Source organism: Crassostrea angulata, chromosome 10 (assembly GCF_025612915.1).
Source record: "Crassostrea angulata isolate pt1a10 chromosome 10, ASM2561291v2, whole genome shotgun sequence".
Classification (NCBI taxonomy): Eukaryota; Metazoa; Mollusca; class Bivalvia; order Ostreida; family Ostreidae; genus Magallana; species Magallana angulata.
This window is the reverse complement of record NC_069120.1, coordinates 40026313-40048643: the sequence shown is the minus strand read 5'-3', so window position 1 is coordinate 40048643 and position 22331 is coordinate 40026313. Positions and strand designations below refer to the sequence as shown.

Genomic DNA, 22331 nt, shown 5'->3' with positions numbered 1-22331 from the left:
TAAAATTGCTTATTCTACTTTTAATGTCGGACAAATTGATTGACATGTCAATTGTTTTATTGTACGATCACGCAAGAATTGTCTCCATTATTGACGATTTATTCTTTCTTCTATAATACAGGTCATTAGCAATAATGCATTGCCATGAGTGACTTCCTTTTAACATTCTTGTGTACAATTCTACATGGTACATCCACATAATGTTTTTTCTTCATCTTTTTTTAAATGAGCTAGCGTCAATTTCTCTCGACCAAAACGGTATATCAAAAGTATTTCCTTCTTCTCTTTAATAATTCTAGAATAAATTAATGTTATTTAACAGATTATTTGCCATGAACCGTCATAAATTTGTTATTCTAAGGATGGAGTATCTACGAAATCATTGATTATTCTGTATCGTCTTTACAATGCTCTCCTTGTTCAACCGGAAGCTGTTTTGACGTGACTTCGTCTATACATGTACCATGCAGCCTTTCTGACTGTGATGCTTCTCCTGATGACAGCACAATACTTGAATAACCTTTATTTTGTCTTTCCGATAGATCATCTAGTGAAATTTTTGAATGACCTTTTGATTTCATTGCTGAAAAACCTACATTGTCGAATGACATATCTGTATAACCCAAGCTCTTTCTTGGTAATATGTCTATTAATATTTCATTAAAAGTTCGTGGATCGGGAAATATTTGGTGGCATCTCTTTACAATCTCTATTTTTTTTGCTGGTTGATATATCATAAAGTGGCATTTCTACACGAAGCTGATTATTTCTTTCAGAAATTTACAAGGAATTGTTCCAATATAACCCTGATCTTTTCTCACTGATGTGTTACTTTATGAAGTTTTGATACAACTTTCACTGTTTCTCTCTGATAAATTGACCTATAGGGTATCCAATCCATATTAAGTCCTAATTTTTTTTAACCTTGAACATCAGGTATTAATTAAATCCTCTTAAATTAATTCAAAGCATTTTAGAGTAGGAAAAGATTTACTGAGAGAAATGTTCATGAATATTATTAACAAAGCAGTAATAAATTATTGTAGAGAATAAGGGTCTATGGGGACAAGCGCATTTGAAAGAAGTAAATACTAAGAATATCAATACATGCTCAGGTGGAAAGATGTGATTTATCATTTGAAATGGAAAAACTATTTGAAACAAATTTTATACCAAATATAAATTTTTAGCATTGAATTTTATAGATTAAAAGCAAAGTGGAAACTCACGCTGATACTTAAACACATTATTACTTAAACATGAAAATGACGTCAAAGTAACTGAGCATTAGGCCCATACATATATGTCATGCATCCAGATTCATTGAAGCTGGGCTATTATGGATCGGGAGTTGGATTCTCTAGTGACATATCAACATAACTCTGGCGTTCAGTCGTCGTTGATAACATTTCAACAGACATCCTATTCAGCCTCTTCTCTTGGTCCCTTTTAGGGGATTTCAACCAGGCCTTTGGACGCATTTCAAAATAGCCCGATATCCTTTGTTGGGTATCCGTGGAAGGTATTTCAGTTAAATTTGGTGTAATGTCACTCGCTAGCACCTCTGAATATATGGATGCCTCCACGTTTTTGTTAAATAATACAGAATAGACTGGTTTATCGTTGATTGTTGATGGTTGCTGTTCATAATGTGAATAATCATGTTGTAATTTTTGCTTTCGAGTTGACCTAGAAAATTGGAAAAACTGGCTTTTAAAGAGAAGGTAAAACATACCTTTTTAGATTTTGCATACTTTTTAAAAAGTTTAAAAATCATGACGAAAAAATCCCTTTGCTTAAATAAAAAAAATCATGTTTTTATTGAAATGGTTAATATACCTTTTTAGATTTTTGTATACTTTTCCAAAAATTTAGCATAATCATGACGAAAAATTCTCATTTACCTTATGAAGAAAACAATTGCAACAATACTCCCTAAACCCAGTAGCGTGGCCAGTGTACTTGTGGTGATGATCAATTCCTTGTCACTTGACGTTCCAACTGAAAATATATTAAAGTCCAAATTTTTCACAGCATACTCGACACCAATTTTTATTTGCGGCCAAAAAATTTCACGAAGTGCGTGTCATCACTTATATATCTCATTGAAGGAAGATTTTTTTTTTCGTATATTGAGAAAAGATCAGTTCATGACAATCGCAATACATTATGTGACATAACTTTTGAATTAATTAGTTTAGTATTAAGGACGTCGTTTACTCAGGGTTTGAGTTCTCAAATCCGGATTGTCAAAAAGTTTAATTTTAAGAGTAAAATTTGTTTTGAATACAAAAAGTATTTATGAAATGAATTATTATTGGCATAATAATCGATATTTGTCCTAAATTATGGAATAAGCTCTGACAAAGTTTGACTTTTAGCAAAACTGAGGAAATTTGAACTAAATTTTTCAAATTTTGTTTTCCACTGAAAGATTTTTGGTAGTACTATAGTATTTAAAGTTAAGATTTTATTTGTTAGTCAACATAATTTTGCATATTTTCTGTTGGTTTTCTCTTGCTTTTTCGTTTAGATAATCGTATGGCACACACTTCAAAAATATTGAAAAATGCTTAAAGCTGCTTGGTCCGATTTATTTGTTATTACAGTATCAATTTTTTTTCCATACAAACCATTTATCGTAGAAAGTTATGGACTTTCTCCTATTTACACCAGCAGAATCAATCTCCTTTCAAAGTTAGAAATATTCAAAGTAAATAAAAATGATTTCTCTTTGGGCAAACGAAAAAACAAACCAAAATGCATCACGGGAATGTTTAGAAAAAGAAACCATTTGGTTTCGTCCCCCGAATGATTGGGGTCATTCAACGCGCATGCTCTGCATCGATTGTAAAGAAAACCAACTTCAGAAAATTAGCGAACAAAACGTACACATGTTTATTTGTAATTTGTCTGATCATTTCGACCTTTATTCAAAGCGATGACAAAGTCGTTATACAACTATACCCGCCTCGTCGTCAGGGGTGAAATTTAACATGAGGCGAAATAACGCGGTACCCTTTTATGTCGTTTGTTTTGTTAGCAATAATGTGTATGTATTTTTCTTCATTGAAATTTGGCTTAATTGACTGGGAAAACAACTGCAATGTCTATTATTATACATATACTAAGCATAACCATCGCTTAAAAGCGTGCATAAAATTTGATAAAAAATCGGACCAAGCAGCTTTAAAAATAAAAGACACCATATCTCAAAATTTTGATCATTGACCTCATAAAAATTTTATGCCAGCAGAGAAAGGTCAATATACTTAATTTAATACTATAATTGTTTTTAGCATTATCATCATTCAGTTTTTTGTTATATTGAATAAAATGTGGGTTGTAATTTGAAAACTGATAAAGGAAATTCGGACTAGAATATCCATAAAAATTGTGAATGAAAACTCAATGCTTTGTATCTATTTAATGGCACTACCATTCATAAACTGTATTTCATTTGTTAAAGAGTTAAGCAATTTGTATCATTTTCACAATTAAGAAAATCTCAATCATAATGTAAATTTTTTATGGATTTTTCTTAAATTTTTAAAAAAATATTCAATTAACTCAAAAAGTAGGTCTTATAGAGGTATCTCACTTCTAATGTTTTGATTTTATTGCGCATGTGTTCGTTATATTTTATATAAATATGATTTTATTAATCTAATTCTCACAGAAAGATCATCATTACATTATAACAAAACATTCATTCAGAAAATACATTTGAATTCAAGAAACAAACAAGTTTTTTTTGGCAACTATTTTCTCGTGCAGAAGGGTTTTAGACGAAAATGACAGATACAAGCAATCATATTAATTTTTAATATACTTTTCTTTTTATCATACTTTAAACATTATTCACATTTTTAACATTTGATACGTTTGTGGCATGTTCTACAGGTCCTGTGTGACTTGTACAAAACTTAATTTTGAGAAAATGATAGACGTTACGCAAAAATTCATGCAAATATACAGAAAACGTCTGAATTTTTTTAGGTCAAATTTTGCGAGATTTTTACCTTTGAAGCCATATAATAAAATTTGACATCACTGACCAGCATGTTTTATTATGTCAAAATGATACTGAATACATATCTAGGCAAAGTGGATAATTTTATAAAATTCTTGATATTCAAAATGTTTTTATTTCTAATCAAATGGTAACTACATGCATTATAGAAATTTTCTATTTCAATTGCAAAAATGTCACCAAAAATGTATGCAGTTTTGTACAATTTTTTTTCGTAATTAATCCCTCTATTCAGTGTGACTTTTGCGTATAATAACGATATTTCAAGAAAAAAGTTTGCTTAATCAAAGATACTGACAGCAAATTATAATCAGGCTGAAATCGCAATTAAGGTATAAAAAGGTCAAATTAAATTGGCCATAACTCAGAGGGATGAGCACTGACCTCTGTTACAACGCACTTTGAAAAATTACGCACTTTGAAATTTTTTTTCAAAGTGCGTTAAATTTGGGACCATCTTAACGCACTTTGAAAAAAAAATATTTTTTTTCAAAGTGCGTAAATATCGACAATATCAACGCACTTTGAAATTTTTTTTTTGTCGATTTCTTGAACTTACAAATATAATTGGTTGTAGAATTAATTCCAAACCATACATCCATCCACACACACACACACACACACACACACACACACACATATATATATATATATATATATATATATATATATATATATATATATATATATATATATAGAGCACATACTTTGATATATATCATCTCGAAGTGAAGAATAAAGATATAAATAAAGCACAGGGAAATTCTCCATATCAGTCCATAATCTTGCTTAATTTGCCGAGTGGTTAGAGGTCGCCACTCAGTGTGAAAGTACTTCTTTCACCAGTATTCCCGTATAAAACTATCCTGATATCTTTGCAAGGCAACAACGATATGAAAAAAAATTGACGTTTGATGAAAGCTTCATATATCTTATTCCATTCTGATATAGAAAAAATCATAAAAATAAATATATTAATATGTGTATGTAATTTGAAAAATGTTTATCATAATTGAATCTGTGTGTTATTAATTATTTGTCTCACCTAAATATTACAGTAATGGGACTCTATTTTAAAATCAAAGTACTGAAAGTACTGACGGGAGTTAATGTTTTAATTAACAGGTTAAAACTTTATACTTTCTGGCTTAAGGAATGGATATTTGCCATTTACCAAATGTAAAGATAATGGGACTCATTATCTTAGCATTTAAGTATAGACATGCGAATTTTTTTTAAAGCAGTGATTATATATCAAATTAATTCCTTTAAATTTCAACAAACTTAAGACATAAATATCAATAAAGCATCACCTTCTTTGTAAATTTTTTCTTTCTGTATAATGAATACGTTTAAAAAAACCAAATAGCCCTCATATTACATATTTTATCCTAAATAAAAGAGGTTGACCGAAGTATCTATGTTTAAAGTTTTAAACTGTTATTTGTCAAAGTATTGTTTTTTAACATGATAAACAAAAGCAATGAATTTAACACCGCATAGTCTTTATTTTTCATTAAACAACTAGTATCTATCAATATTGTTTGCAGTATTGAACTTTCTCTCGCTTAAAACAACACAATTACCAAAAACAGAATCATCAGTTCCATAAGCTATTAAATATTGACCCTAGTGTTTACCGTAACACCTGCATACAATATATTAACACGCAATCTGGATTATTGAACCAAACAAAATGAATTATATGAACAAAAAATTCAATTTATTAAACAAAATAAATATCAAACGGTTTTCTATTGCATGACTTGCCTGAACTTACTTGAGACGGTGACCTTATAAGAAAAATCACAAATTTCATGATATGCTAAAACAAAATATACATAGAATCATGTTCTCTTACATTTATGTATGTTCTCATTGGAATACATAAAGTACTATTTAATAAGTACATTAACCAAAAGATGAACATTTATATTGCGCTGCGGATGCAAAGCTAATTAAAATGTCTGGTCCGTAAAACATCTGAAACTGAGGAAACATATGATAATTTATCTTTTTCAAACAAAAGCACTCATCTTATGAGTGTCTCCACCAGAACTCTGTAATAAAAAACCATCCGTGGTTTCTCTCTTGCAAGCGAATCCAGTCATTTATCCATCGTGAATTTCTGACAATATTCCTGATTTGAAGAACGAGCCCGCTATTCCTCCCAGCTATTCTAATAAATCGTCGTACGCTTACTTGCCGGGGTACACTTCGAATCAAGTTCGGTGAAATATAAATTTCTGGCAAAGGCATGGATCTGATAGTGTTATAAAATAATCTACAAACACGCATCAGATTATACCTTGTACTTGGATCTTGAATTGTTGAATATTGTAAAATCAATGTCCAGATTTCAGGAGGAAGGCCGCCATTTTCATCAGCATTAAATTTTTGGGACCCTTCTATAACTAGTCCATTTTCAGCGTCTTCTCCCAGATTACTTGCCGCATCTTCTTTTTGTGACTCACCCTCTGTAGCTTGTCGATCATCTTGTCACCATCCCTATCTCCATCCTCTTCTTGCAAATCCCCTTTTGTTTTGCGTTTGTCGTTTTTAAGATGATTTTCCACCTCGTCAGACCTAACTTCATCTTCTTCTAGACTTTCTCCTTCTGTCTTGCGCTCTTCATTTCCAAAATTTCCACCTCATCAGACGTAATTTCATCTTCCACCTCATCAGATCTTACTCCATCTTCTTGTCTTTCTTTGTCTGTTCTGCGCTCTTTATTTCCAAAATCACTTTCCACCTCATCAGACGTAAACGCATCTTCCACTTCATCAGATCTTAATCCACCTTCTTCTTGTCTTTCTTCGTCTGTTCTGCGCTCTTCATTTCCAAAATCACTTTCCACCTCATCAGACGTAATTTCATCTTCCACCTCATCAGACCCAACTCCGTCTTCTTCTTGCCTTTCTCCTTCTGTTCTGCGCTTGTCATTTCCAAAATCACTTTCCACCTCATCAAAAGTTGCTTCATCTTCATGTCAATCTCCTTCTGTTTTGCTTTCAGCATCATCGTCATTATCCGGAAATTCTTCTTCGACATTATTATCTACATTTTCATCTATTCCGATTCCTCCATGATTTTTTTCAGGGTCTCTTTCGTAATTGCAATACTGACATAATGATGTTCAGGAAAATGTCCCAATGTTAAGGTCCGTCGATTGGTTTCTATCCGGTTGTCATTCGAAACAATAACGGCATGGTCTAATCCAGCACTTGAGATTATTACAAACTGAACATTGTATTCTCGTGCAAGTGCAATGAGAGTCAGGTAATCACCATATTCCCATGGACTTTTCATTCTTTCAACATAAGTGTCCAGTGGTTCACCTACAAACCCTTCATAATGATCTCGCCAAGTTTGAATGTGTTGAATTGCTTCCAGTCTAAGCTGATATGCTGACCTGAACACACCGAATCGAAATAGCTGATGAGCCACAGAGGCAAATTGGCAATTACCACAGTCGGAAGGATTTTCTATGACATTAATTGTTTCATCTTTGAAAATGTCTAATTCTTTCATCTTATCGGTTTTGGTCTTGATAATGTAGTATTTCTTCTTGGATACTGACTTTCTGCATGTTACTTTTTTTCTTCCTTTTTCTTTTTCTTTCGTGACACTTGTTATGTTAGATACATCCACCCACTCTGTGGTGCTTCAGTGTTGTGTTTCATATCTTACATGATACTGGTGTGAATCCAGCTTTCTGCCAATAACTTTTCCTTTTATAATGTATTGTCTTCTAGGAACACGGGACGAAAATGGATATCGTATCAGAACATGTTCACCTCTCTTGTAGACGGATACTCCTCCTCCTTTTCGTAGTTCACTTCGTTGCTTTCGCTCGTTGCATCTTTTTGATGCTTTACAAACTTTCTGAAGGAGCTCTTTGTCGTCACGGGAGGTATACACCTCAGAAGGTGTATAATAACTTAACACCTCCTTTGGTGTGTCATTTATGGCCAACTGAACCTTGTGAAGCTCAGTCACCCAATTAAACCCCCTCTTTTTCGTCTTCAGGGAGGCAATTTTATTCCGAACAACTCGATGACTTCGCTCGCACTTTCCTTGCGACTGTGGATGGTATGGGCGGCTTCTTATCAGCTTAATTTTGTTCTTCTGCAGCACACTTTTAACCCTCCCTTTAAACTCAGTACCTTGATCACTCTGTAAAAGTGACGGTTTTCCGTGCTCTGAAAAAATTCTCTCCAATTCATTTGCAATTTGCCCGCTTGTTTTTCTCTTTAATGGTCTCAAAATCAAAAACCGAGAGAAAACATCCAGAATTGATAGTATGTATCGATAGGTTTCATCTTTTTCTTTGATCCTGTCGTTTTTCATTTCAATAAGATCTATTTGCCACCTTTCATTTACGCGATCTGCTGTGATTGGTTTCATGAGAGGTTTGTTGTTGAAAGTGGGAAAGAATTTTTGGGACGTACTAAAGACCTGAAATACTAATGACCTGAAAGACCTGAAATTTTATATAAATGATACTTTTCTAAGATTTTTATCAAATAAAATTACTTGTGGGGGTTTAAATCATATTTCCAGGTATAATTTTGTTTAAAAGAATATCATAATGACCAGTTATTCACGCAGAAATATGAAAGACCTGAAAATTTGAATTGACCTGAAAATTTCAAATGACCTGAAATTTTATATAATTGATACATTTCTATGTTCTGTGTCAATATTAATGTCTATTTGTAAGTTTTTATCATATTTCCAGGTTGTATATAAGTGTTAAAATATATCAATGACATACTAATCAATTATTTATGCAGGAGTACGAAAGACCTTAAAATTTGAATTGACCTGAAAATTTGAGCTGACCTGAAATTATATATAATTGATACATTTCTAAGGTCTGTGTCAGTTTTAATGTCTATTTGTGAGTTTTTATTATATTTCCAGGTATATAAGTGTTAAAATATATTATTTACACAGGAATATGAAAAACCTGAATATTTGAATTGACCTGAAAATTTGGGCTGACCTGAAATTTTGTGATGGTGTAGTTTTCAAACACAAATGCCTGAAGTTAGGCCTTTCCAGGGTAGTTCACATTCTAACACTAAACATTTTTTTTAAAATATAAAGGGCCCTACTCTGTCTTTGGTTGTTCATAGTGCATGATGTCCTATTCTACACCAGCATGTGCACGTACGAGCGAACTGTCTTGGGTTGTACGCTTAAGCACAAGTGGTTTTAACCCTCCCAAAGGACGGGGCTATACTTACCTTACCTAATATATAATACACTATATACAGTCAATTGAATTTACAGTCTTTTATATTCAAAATGCAATATACCCTATGTCAAAAAAAAATGTATATAACTTCAATATTTGTGGGTCCAATATTTATTGAATACAGTGAAAAATATATTAGAAAGTATTTCTATGAGAAACCATCGATATGTAAACTGCTGCAATACTTTATTTTGAAATTAACAACAATAATTTATAGTTGACTGTAGACCTTTGTAGACCTTTAAATAATAATTAAAGAATGAATAAATATATAATTATCTTTCTTTCAACAACTTAAAATACTCTAGATGAAATTGCATTTATTTTCTAACTATTTAGGTAATTAATAACAATATATAAACTTTAATGATTCATTACAACTTTCTTGACTCTATTTGTGATTACAGTTTGGTTGTGTTTATTTAGAACACACATTGACTAGTCCCGTTAGGTGGCAAACAAAGGGGTTAATCTGTAATTGAGGGGAGGAGGGTATTACACCCCATTCATATTTACCTGTATAGTGTATACACAACTTTAATGAACCGAAACAGTGTATAATTACACATGACTTAATCAAAATTAAACAAGATATTCCATATATCTTTAACTCTTTCACTTTTGTATTTTCCCTTAGATAATCATAATGGCGTAATTGTTAAATAAGTGTAGTTTGAATTTAAAAGAAACATGCAAAAATTCAAGTGACTGTACATATTGCAACATTTCAATCAATGAATTATATAATAACGGTGTTAGCTCCCCGGGGGCCTATCATGTTAGTCTCCTTTCTTTGTAATATCTAGCTGGGAGTTAATTAGGACACATGTGCAATGGGTGAATGCTTCATATAACATAAACATGCAGTTATATTGCAGTCTTCCCCGAATGTCCAGCATTATCTCCTCCCAGAAGCCCTCAAAAGAACTCGATCAGTATGAGGCGCCGTTTTAATATTTTTGAGGTTTTTTCTGATATCAATAATTCGAATTTTTGATATCAAAAAATAATTCTTGATATCAAAAATTAATTCTTGATATCAAAAAATCAATTTTGTGATATCAGAAAATCATTTTTTGATATCACAAATTCGAATTCTTGATATCAAAAAATGATTTTCTGATATCACAAAATAGATTTTTTGATATCAAGAATTAAAGTTGATTTTTTGATATCAAAAATGAATTCTTGATATCACAAAATCATATTTTGATATCAAAAAATCGAATACTTGATATCACAAAATCATTTTTTGATATCAAAAAATCATTTACCTTTTCTGATATCAGAAAATCTATTTTTTGATATCAGAAAATAAGACTTACATAAAATTATATCAAATAATCATTTTCTGATATCTAAAAAATCGAATTTCTGATATCAGAAATGATTTTTTTGATATCAGAAAATCAGAAAATGGATCTTATTTTCTGATATCAAGAATTCGAATTTCTGATATCAAGAATTCGAATTTCTGATATCAGAAATTCGAATTCTTGATATCAAAAAATCATTTTCTGATATCAGAAAATACCTCAAAAATATTAAAACGGCGCCCCATAGATCAGACACAGATATGAAAGGAGGTGTATATACATGTGAAATAAATAAAGACATGAACTGTTGTCATCTAATTTGACTCAGAACAACGTATCTTTTGCATAAAATTTTCAGGTAATCTAAAATTTTCAGGTCAATTCCAACTTTAGATGGGGATCGCACTTCTGCGTAAATAACCGATAATGGTGCTATTTAATGATATATTTCAACACATATATACCTGGAAATATGATAAAAACGCATAAATATACATTAAAATTTACACAGAATATACAAATGTATCAATTATATAAAATTTCTGGTCAGTAAATATTCAGTTCCATGGCGATTCAAATTTTCAGGTCTTTCGTATTCCTGCATAAATAATTGATCGGTATGATATATTTTAACACATATATACCTGGAAATATGATAAAAACTCAACAATAGAAATCAAAATTGACACAGAACATAGAAATGTATCAATCATTTAAAATTTCAGGTCATTTGAAAATTTCAGGTCAATTCAAATTTTCAGGTCTTTCATATTTCTGCGTAAATAACAGCTCATTATAATATTTTCAACTCAATTGGAAATCTGGAAATATGATGTAAACCCCCACAAAGTAATTTCATTTGACCAAAATGTTATAAAAGTATCATTTATATCAATTATATAAAATTTCAGGTCATTTGAAATTTTCAGGTCAATTCAAATTTTCAGGTCTTTCATATTTCTGCTTGAGTAACTGATCATTATGACATTTTTTTTAAACAAAATTATACCTGGAAATATGATTTAAACCCCCACAAAATAATTTTAATTGACTAAATCTTATAAAAGTATCATTTATATAAAATTTCAGGTCTTTCAGGTCATTAGTATTTCAGGTCTTTAGTATGTTCCAGAATTTTTGGTATTTCTTTGACTTGTTATATTCCTTGAGAATGTTCTCTCAGATACAGCGCTGTAATCTTTTATCAGATTTCTATAAAGCGGCCTCGCTCCGCAGCCACTTGCTACATTAAAAGCCTCTTTAACAACAGACTTCAGAACATCTTTCTGTAGGACTTTTTTCCCCTCAAATAACAGTTCTCCATCTTCGACAGAAAAACTGTCTTTGTGTCTCCAATATTTTAAAGCGGCATTTCTCTGCTTCCTGGTCCTGTCTTTGCATTTGATATTGAATGTTCCAAGGACAAGTTTAAAGATTGTATCGTATTCTTCTTTGTCGAGCAGGTGTAGATACTTCTTCTTCATTTTGCTAGATGAATTTTATGGACCCTTAATGCAAAAAACAATAAACTAGATTCATAGTTCGTTAATAAAAAATGAATTAAACTATTATGTTTTAATTCAATAACAGTTACTTTTTGCTGTTGAATAGTACATTTTGTGACGTTGGCTTTATGGTTATTTCGGACTTTACGACCGGTTCTTCGATAAAGAGATGAGCCTGGGTCAATTAAGTTGCATGTAGCAAATGAATTTGCAATAGATATTCCTATTCAGTGATGAGAGAAGGGACAATTTCACTTATGGTAATTTGTACCGAAAAACAAAAGAGAATATCTAAGTTTCCGCATGTCTTACAATGTGGGAAGTGGGTAATATCGCGCATATTTTTTTGTATGTTATGTTATGATATGCTTGGGTATGATATGACGAATGAGAATCAATGAGATTGTATGCTGTGGTCTGATATTTCAATGCCATGGTATGAGATTCAAATGCAATGCTATGATACGTGCTATGCATATGGTGTATGTTATACAAGAGGCCCATGGGCCAATTCGCTCACCTGAGGAACAATAGGTATGATAAAATCAGCTTAATGGAGTCATAAAACAAACAATCTGGACAATGTACAATAATACATGTAGATCCTGTATAAATAAAATCCATTTCCCCCCTGGATATTCTTATGTTTATAATCATTAGTCCCTTTTCTAACAGGATGATTTTATAGTCATATCACATGTTGAGTATTGCAGTTCTCAAAAAGATCCTTAACAATTGTTGATATATGGGATATAAAGCTACATCAAACTCTGAACATTCTTGTGAGGCCGAAGAATTGTCCTGGAGACAAAGTCTTAACAATTATAAAGAATCATCTGGCTGATTAGTTTCTGAGAAGAAGATTTTTAAAGATTTACTCTATACATTCCTATGTAAAACTTCGACCCCCCATTGTGGCCCCACCCTACCCCTGGGGGTCACGATTGTCACAACTTTGAATCTACAGTTCTTGAGGATGCTTCCACACAAGTTTCAGCTTTCCTGGCTGAATAGTTTCTGAGAAGAAGATTTTTAAAGACGCGGGGGTGTTAAGGAAGCATATGGGTAATTTAGCGTCTTATTTTGACTGTTATATTCAAAATAGTGAAATTAAATAATTATTTTGAATAAGATCAAAAACTTAGTATTATCCTTTAAAATAGATGTTAGTGCAATAAAATCGGGTAGTACATAACTGCCACATTGGTGCATTATCACGTGACAACTATAAATAGCTTACGTATATTCCTTAACATAAAATGAGATAGAACAACACTACCCCGCGGTTTCAAAAATAAAATAAACATACCAAGTGAAAGCAAAACATCTCAGTTTAATCAAAACCGCTGCTAGAATCCTATGTTTTTCCTTATTAAAAAGTTATTTATCCGGTTCTCGTAAAACCTTCACAACTTTTATATAGTTTGCTATAGTTTGAAGTTGTGCACTATTATGTTGTTTTACGCCAGTGGCGCCATTTCTTGGAGCTCGCCTGGGCTCGAAAATTGAGTACGAATTTTCATTCAAAATTTTCATACGTTTTCATCTGTATCTTTTTATCAGTTGGTATTTTGTTAAGACATATTAACAAAAATAGTAGATAATTAAACCTTCTTTCCAACAAAATCAAGAAAAAGGGGCTGGCCCCTTAAATTAGGGGCCAAGACACTCGTAAACTCTACTACAAATAACTTCAAAACGATCAAAATTTTGTAATGCAAGATAGAAGCAAAGTTGTTGATTGTAGCAATATTTATCAGGTAAAATCATTTTCACACCCATTTATGACGTAATTAGGGATTTTAAGGGGCCAAAGTACTTAAACTTTGATGCAATATATCTTGAGAAGGAGACATATTTTGTTAGGCAATGTAGAAAAGAAAATGTTTGCATTGATGATTCTAATCGATTCCACTAATCAAAACTCTAAAGTATGTCCCCATTAAGGATCTAGAGGGCTGGCCCCTAAAATATTCAATCATTTGTATCTCAAAAATGAACAACAATTTTAGATGGGTGTAAGAACAAAAAATGTTAGTATTCGTGAGACCTTTCGATTGAACTCAAGAAAAAGGGACTGGCCCCTTAAATGAGGGGCCAAGACACTCGTAAACTGTATTACAGATAACTTGAAAACAATCAAGATTTCAAATATCTTTGGTACCTAGCCTTTTTACAAAATTGATACCAGCGAGATTTTAGTCACTGTAAGTGATTGAGACACAAACTTTTATAAATGATAGACAATCGATTGAAGATATATTTAACGGGTTTTCTTTTGTCAACCGTCACTTCCGGTACTCACCAGAAGAGTTCAAACAATTTATTTTTTTCACAAGTTTAACTGATTATCTTTGGTGTTTCATCTTCCATGATTAACAGTGGTGTACACTAAACAAATGTTTAAAAAAAACCTAGCTTTTATTTTCATAAACCTCTTTTGTTCGTCCGTTTTCGGTCTCGAGACAAAAAACCTAGATTCACCAAGATCGCAGATTTGGCAGAGAATATCGATATTTCATCGTATCATATGAAAACAAAATCGGGCGGAAGACCTAATCGTTACTCGTAACGAGATCTAGTATTTTGAATATGTTTACAATGCTTTCCGATAAAATTCACACGACATTCAACTTTTAGTCATGACGTCATCAATGTGTAAATCTACGTAATACAAACTAATTTCTGGAAAAAAATTGTCTTCAGTATTTTTCATTTGTTTTTGATCTACGTTTCATCGCTTAGATATTTGAATATGTACATAATAACTAAGATTTGTGATTTCAAGGAATTACATGTAACTCAGATTCCATATGCTTCCTTAACACCCCCGCGGATTTACTCTATATATTCCTATGTAAAACTTCGAGCCCCTATTGTGGCCCAACCCTACCCCCGGGGGTCATGAATTTCACAACTTTGAATCTGCACTACCTGAGAATGCTTCCACACAAGTTTCAGCTTTCCTGGCTTTATGGTTCTTGAGAAGAAGATTTTTGAAAGAAAGTGAGCGCACAAGATTGTAAGTTTGCAGGAATCCTCGACACGAATCAATTGGGATTTAAATGTCTATAACCTCGAAAGGCTATGTACAGGTTTCAACAAAAATATATTATGTTGAGAGTCGAAGTACATGGCTATTCCGGTTATTAAAAAACTCACAAAGCTTTCAAAAAATGGCAATGAGATGTAAACCGATAACTAGTTGGAAATGTTAATGAAAACATTATTTAATGAAGTTATATTGTGTTATCCTAAAAAACTAGTAATAAGAAAAGAATTTTTTTTATAGTGTTCATACAGCAGATCTAGAAATCAATAAAAACAAATTAAAATATACCGGTATATTATAATTCAACATCATGTTATAATAACATACATTTAAAACAAAAAAGTTTAATTTTTTTTTAAAAAGACCACCAGTTGGATTTGAACCCAAAACGCTGAATGTATGTATTCACTAAATCCAGGACGAAACCACTGAGCCACGGAGACTTGTCAATATATGCTCTATAAAGTACTGTTTGAAACACCACTGTCATATTAATGAACTTTGTTTTTTATCCTTCAAAAAATAATTTGAAAAGTACATAATTAGTCATCTCTGGGTCATCTCTCCATCTTTTTTTAAAATGCGACATTTTTAATGTTGAAATATGTTACATTTACACGTTTCAAATTTGTGGAGAGAAGACCCAGAGACAACAAAATCATTTAAAAACAGTTGTAAATAAGTAGGATTTTGCATGAATTGCATCGTGTTGCTATATTTAGACCCATATTATAATAAAACCTTTAGCATTTCAAATATTTTTCCACTCATTCCACATCCAACAGAAACCAAATAACGGTTATAATTCGAAAAATATTCAAAATTAATTGATGAAATTTTCACTCTCCTTGTGCGCCCAGATTCCTGCCGAATCTACATCTTAAGCGCCCACATTCTTTCTCGAAATTTGTCATTAATTTCTAATTATCTCCCCTTGAAAACGGGTGTGACCCTTAATTTTTACAACTTTGAATTCCCTTTGCCTAAGGATAATTTGTGCCAAGTTTGGTTGAAATTGGCTCAGTAGTTCTTGAGATGTTGAAAATGTGAAAAGTTTACGGACAGACGGACGACAGACAAAATGTTATCAGAATAGCTCACTTGAGCTTTCAGCTCAAGTGAGCTAAAAAAAAAAAACAATATGCTTGAACTAACTTTATACTGAGAGTGACATTCCTTCACTTTATTTTAAGCGCAATACCATGTACATGTCAATGCTTGCAGTTTCTGATACTCAAGTTTTGCTTGAATTCGTAAAGTTTAAATGATTAAGAGAGACGGACATACAGACGAACAGACAGACACACAGACGGACAGATAGACAGACAAATGAAAATTTACATAAAACTGAAACAGTTTATTTTCGGACTGAGAACAATTATATATCTAATCAACTTTTTTTAACATTTATGAAATTTCAGTAAATATTTTGTTATCTACTTCTTCTTAGAAATGTATCTATTATGATAAATATTTTTATGGCCAATTATTTTTTAGTTGGAAACCCAATTACAATAAAACAATGCTAAATGATTTAAAGGGTGATTCATTTAGGATTTTGTATTGCAAAGTCTTTTTGATTCGTCAATTGTTTGATTTAGAAATTGCTTAGATATGCATAACTATTTATTGCAATAAAACAATGTAAATGTTTTACCACGGTATTTTTTGTAGGAAAAAGTTTTCCAGCGTGCTGTTTCATATTTAAAACTCGATGTTGCCCCCTAAGAGAAAATGATTTCTATTCACAAAGAGAAGACTTTTGCTCGCAGGAAATATCTATGCTGCAACACTTCTGCCAAAAATGTATTGATTTATGTTTCATGAAAATGATGTCTACATTGTAAAAAAAAATATCGGCTGTATCTTTAATTCATAAATTCATTTGAATAAGTCAAGATGTGAAAAGATTACAGACAAAAAAAGAAGCAGCTTACTTATAATATTACGATATTTTACACAATATAATTTGAATCACTATTGTAAATTAATTCGCACAATACTTACAACTTAAAACAAGTTTTTCTTCTAAGCATTCTCAGCATTCTTTGCTAGCGTCCAACGTCTTCTGATGTTGTCTTTTCGGCGAGTCTATTCTATTTTAGTTGGGGAGAGGGCAGGATTTGAAAAGTTCCATTTTGCATTCATTTTGCATTAAATTATGAGCGAGGTTTAAAGTTGATTGATTTAAATATGTTTGATTAGTTTTCATTACCATGATAATAAATTTCAAACATTAATAATACACAATATTTCTCAGAGAAGGTGAAAAATATCCGTTAAAAAATAACCGTGGCATCGGCATTTCATCAAAATACTATTATTATAGTATAAAGAAGGTACGAAAAAACCCTTTTTAGATTCACAAAATAGCTTGAGCAATGGAAGTGCAAACGAAAAAACCTATTTAGTTTTCTACCCAAGTTGTTTTATTTTCAATCAGACGGGATTAATGCACGATTTGAAAAAAAAAATACAAAGGATTAAAAAAATATTGATATAAACATGTACACTTGTAGTAGATAAAAACTTATAAATGTTTATTTGAGTAGGTAGGTCGACTTTTATTTTCATTGCGTATTTTTTTGTACACTCTTTAAAATACAATGTTTTTACACTTTCTTATGAATTTAGACAAAGGGACAATACATCGTCCATCAGAGAGAGAGAGAGAGAGAGAGAGAGAGAGAGAGAGAGAGAGGTATAAACTAGAGTTTATGTCGATTACTTGGGTAGACATTGAGTTCATTTCTTATAATTTAATTTTCTGTAATTTGCTGTACAAATTGAGTCCGTTTACTTTTAAAAATGATATTAATCTGTTCAAAATTCAAACGTAACGTCAAGCGGATTAGTACGTTTTTGACGTTAGTGCATTATGACGTGTCTTGTGACGTGCAAACCAGGTTATACAAATTTAACTTAATTTTTCTATCCAATCAAATGCCGCGTTACAACCATAATTAAATTATATCTAAATATCTTAATGACTATATAAAGGGGCAAAATCTACCTTTACTTTGTTATATATGCCTATATTCATCCATTTGTTTTTTAAAGATGTTTATATGATCAGGAAGTTGAAAATGTATTAATGCTTTTTAAAAAACGTACTAGTGATATATTTATTGATTATTCGGATTAAAGTGTTAATACACTTGTAAATAATACATTCATTGTGGTACTATTTTTATATATTATGTAAATTCAGTAGCATCAAAGGCTCTCTCTCTCTCTCTCTCTCTCTCTCTCCTCTCTCTCTCTCTCTCTCTCTCTCTCTCTCTCTCTCTCTCTCTATATATATATCATTTATTATATATAATCATATATGTGTACCTTATTGAATCTTTTATTATTTTTAATGGCCGCGGCTGAAGTATAAATATTAAACCCCTTCAAAGAATTGTTCCATAAATCCATTCATTTGTATTTAATTTCTAATAAATTTATCAGGCCTCTGAGAGGAACTGAATCCAGTGGTAGGATTAATGTTCTAGGTAGGAAGCTCATCCAGTATGGATCAGTGCATGGGAAATACCATCTGACGCTATTTTCTCCCTTCCTGAAACAATGGCCGCCGTATCGCTTCATCGAAAACGAAATATCAATTAATATTTCATATATAAACACAACTATACAGCTTAATGTTTAAAGAAATCAAGAATTTATTTTTTCAAAGTGCGTTTAGTGACAAGATGTAAAAAATGTTGGTCTACACTCATAACGCACTTTGAAAAAATATTTCAAAGTGCGTTGATTTGGAGCAAAAATTAACGCACTTTGAAAAAAAATTTCAAAGTGGGTAAATTTTGTCCAAAATTTAACGCACTTTGAAAAAAAATTTCAAAGTGCGTAATTTTTTCAAAGTGCGTTGCCACAGACCTCCCAATATATTTGTATTTTTCAAGTATGTTTTGTCTACAGATTTCAATAATATACTGCTTAAGAAATTCTTGATACAAGAACTTTGAGGAGTGGGATACCTCAATTCTCGGGGGTCTTGCTTTTTTCGCAAAAGTTGCATATTGCGAAAGTTTCTCGTTTATTCACGAATTTTTTTTACGGAAATGAGCTTAATTTGCATTCATAAATTATCATTACCATCATACCATCATTGCCTATTAAATTTCGTGTCGTTGTTTTCGTCAAGGTTGATTCTGCTGTTTGAGAGGGAGTAGATGATATGGATGACGACAGAGAAGTAATCTCAGTTCTTTGTTCTTCACAGATAACCGGTAAACTCTCACTGCAGTTGCGATATGACAGAACCAGTTGTCCTTTGTTGCTTATCCTTCCGGCCACACAGTGTACGTCACTTCCTGGTGGAATTTCTAAGAAAAAAGACAAATAATTAAGAATACAAAAAAGTTCTGCAGATCAACGCATCGAAATATATGTTGAAACGTTTATTACATATACCTGACGAAAATTCAATCTTGTGTCTGCGAAGAAATCCAACCCAGTAACGATCTCCTTCTAAAGGTTGATCAAGGTCCGTCAGTGGAACTCGAAAAATAACAAATTCAAGCAGTCCAGACTGATTTCCATCAGACTGATTTCCATAGCTATTTTCTACAGCTTCCTGCCACGAATCAACAGGTACTGTATTCAAGCGAAAACTATGAGAAGCTGGAAATGCCAGATCTAGTTGAATAAAAATTCGATTGTTTTTTTTTTCAATCTACGTTCATCTACAGAGAAATATTAAAATTAAAAGTTGGATTCGTAAAAATTTGTTTTGCTTAATCTATACTTACACATTATTACCTATATACATGTGCCTGTAATTGACTTTGAATTGTATCTCTACTTTAGAAACGAATTAAATATATACTATACAATTATCAATTGGTCATCATAACAAAGCTTGACATTTTCTTAAACTTGATCATAATAATGTGAATGAAATATAACTATTTTATGATGCGGACATGTTCTCACGTGTTCGATAAGTATACCCCAAGTTTGGATTACTGCAAGGTAAAACAACGGGTGCTCGAAAACCATAGTAGCTTGTGTTGTTTTCGGTGAAGATTCCCGTAAACATGGAAGCTAGACATTCCTCTTCACCCACAAACTCTGAAGTGACTATCTCAGGATTAGAAAAAATCCACAAATAGAAATATTAAAATATGAGATATTATCTAAAGATATACAACAAAATATATTGAACATTTTAAAATTCAAATGTGCATATGATTATGAATAAAAGAAAATATATTGTCGAAGATTACTACCATTAGCGGTAGGAAAGAAACTAATAAAAGAGATGTAGATCAAGCGTCTGTAATCATTCAACAGTACCTATTTGATAATTCATTATGGATACCGTACTGCTTGTTAAATTTTCTCCACAAAAATCTTCATTATTTCCTAAGCATCTCTGAGGATAACATTTTTCGGCGCTTACGGATGAAACCGAGAGATTAAAGCAGTAGCATTCAGTTTGCTGAATTGAAATAAAAGAGAGATTGTAGTTAGGAAATAGTAAATATTCAATGTGTTTGATATTTATTGAAATTACTTTTATGATACACATGAATATAAATTTACAGGTAAAAATGTTAATCGAAGTTACAATTATGATCTTGACTAATCAAAATTAGTTTATGAGGCTTTCACATTTCTTAAGTTGTTGAGGAGTCTATCTTGAAGTTCAAGTTTTTTTTAAAATATAGTACTTACACTAAGTGAAAAGTATTTCAGTCCATCACAAAACTGAAAACAATTGAAGATATTAACTTGCTCCAAAGTGACCTGCCTTTCGATGAGGCCCGAAAGTGTTTCACCAGTGATATTGACACATCCTATAATGATAACTACAATATCAAATACTCTCCTGACGATAAAGGTTTATTTTGCATTACCGATAAAAACATTTAACGATTGTTTGAATAAAATACTAGCAATGATTGGTGTTACCCACTTCTACCAATAAAAGGCATACAAACCTAGCATTTTAATCCACGGGGTATAGAAGGCATAGGCTGCAATCCATGATGACTGGTTAACTTCGCCGAACGACGACACGTTTACGCTGATGTCGGAAGACGTGTTCAGTGAATTCCTTGATCCAAATGGCGATCCACAAAACTGCATAGCGGATTGCCAGTCACCTTCTGATTGGCTGATATGCGCCAGGATAACTAAAACATTGAACGTAGGATCAAATGCATTAATATTACCTAATTTGTCGGACGTTTATAATTCTATGTATTGTTATTGATTTTGATTTTGTAAAGGACTTTGTCAAAAACATTTATATTGTGGTTTTCTCCAACTAATATATAAATCTATTGTATAAATCACTTAAATAGTGTCACCGATAAAATTAACCTGTTTATTAAATAAAGTTAATTATACTGACCGTTTCCATTGCAAAGTCCAATTTCAACAAAACCAACTGCAACAATAGACGATGCACAAATAAAAAGACGCCATTCCATTATTTACTGATCTCTTTTCTTTATATCACAAGGATAAGAAATAGGAGAATTTGGGTACAACCGGAATCGGAAACACATGCACGAATCTTAAAACAGTGACTGCATTATATAAATGATAAAAAACTTTCTTTATTGATTTGTTTACGGAATATGAAGGCGGATATTATTCAGAAAAAATACATAAACCCACTAATGCAATTGTCGCTACCTTCATAACACGCATGTGTCATCAAAGAGAGCATTTTATTGCTTGTATCAACATCTTTCTTTTTACAAATTAATAAATAGATAGGGAAAAGTAAGTAAAATGAATTACTGCTTATAAACATCAGTAATTTAGATTTAAGAAACAGTCAAATCAACTACTGTGGGAATTTGAGTCTGACATCATCATGATTATTTCGTGCAGTCCGTTAATTTTTTTTAGGCCGATGAAGGTTTTTACCACTTGATATACGTTGCGTGTAGATTTCAGTTCCGTCAGTTTCTACAATAAATTTTCGTAAGAAATAGATGAAATCAACTTGGTGGAGGTTAATATAGTATTAAAAAAGATTTTGTCAAAATTTTGTTTTTCCCAATAAAAATCTTATTAAAAAATAACAGGTTTATCTATGCATATCATTCATTTTAAAGTGGGTGTCATTGATTTAATTGACGTATATTTTTTTTTATCCTGATATTCAAAACGATAAATTTTAACAGTTAACACAGCA

The 22331-nt window shown here is 31.7% G+C and overlaps 1 protein-coding gene across 1 annotated transcript; it reads right to left on the bottom strand.

The window, feature by feature from the left end:
- Positions 1–827: 827 nt before the first annotated feature.
- On the bottom strand, positions 828–21642 carry LOC128164609 (uncharacterized). The gene is made up of 9 exons (XM_052828538.1): positions 21537–21642; positions 21121–21315; positions 20855–20976; positions 20474–20618; positions 20111–20257; positions 19589–19813; positions 19279–19500; positions 1905–2001; positions 828–1689 (listed from the first exon to the last, which is right to left on the bottom strand). The coding sequence occupies exons 1-9, from the start codon at positions 21613–21615 to the stop codon at positions 1338–1340; spliced, it is 1584 nt and encodes a 527-aa protein (XP_052684498.1). The 5' UTR covers positions 21616–21642; the 3' UTR covers positions 828–1337.
- Positions 21643–22331: the final 689 nt, after the last annotated feature.

Coding starts and splice junctions, on each gene's coding strand:
- LOC128164609 (XM_052828538.1), bottom strand. CDS start 21,615: ATGGAATGGCGTCTTTTTATTTGTGCATCGTCTATTGTTGCAGTTGGT. Junction 19,814..20,110: donor GGGGTATACTTATCGAACAC/GTGAGAACATGT, acceptor TTATTCAACTAG/ATCTGGCATTTCCAGCTTCT. Junction 2,002..19,278: donor AAATTTAATAGGCAATGATG/GTATGATGGTAA, acceptor ATATATTTTCAG/TTGGAACGTCAAGTGACAAG.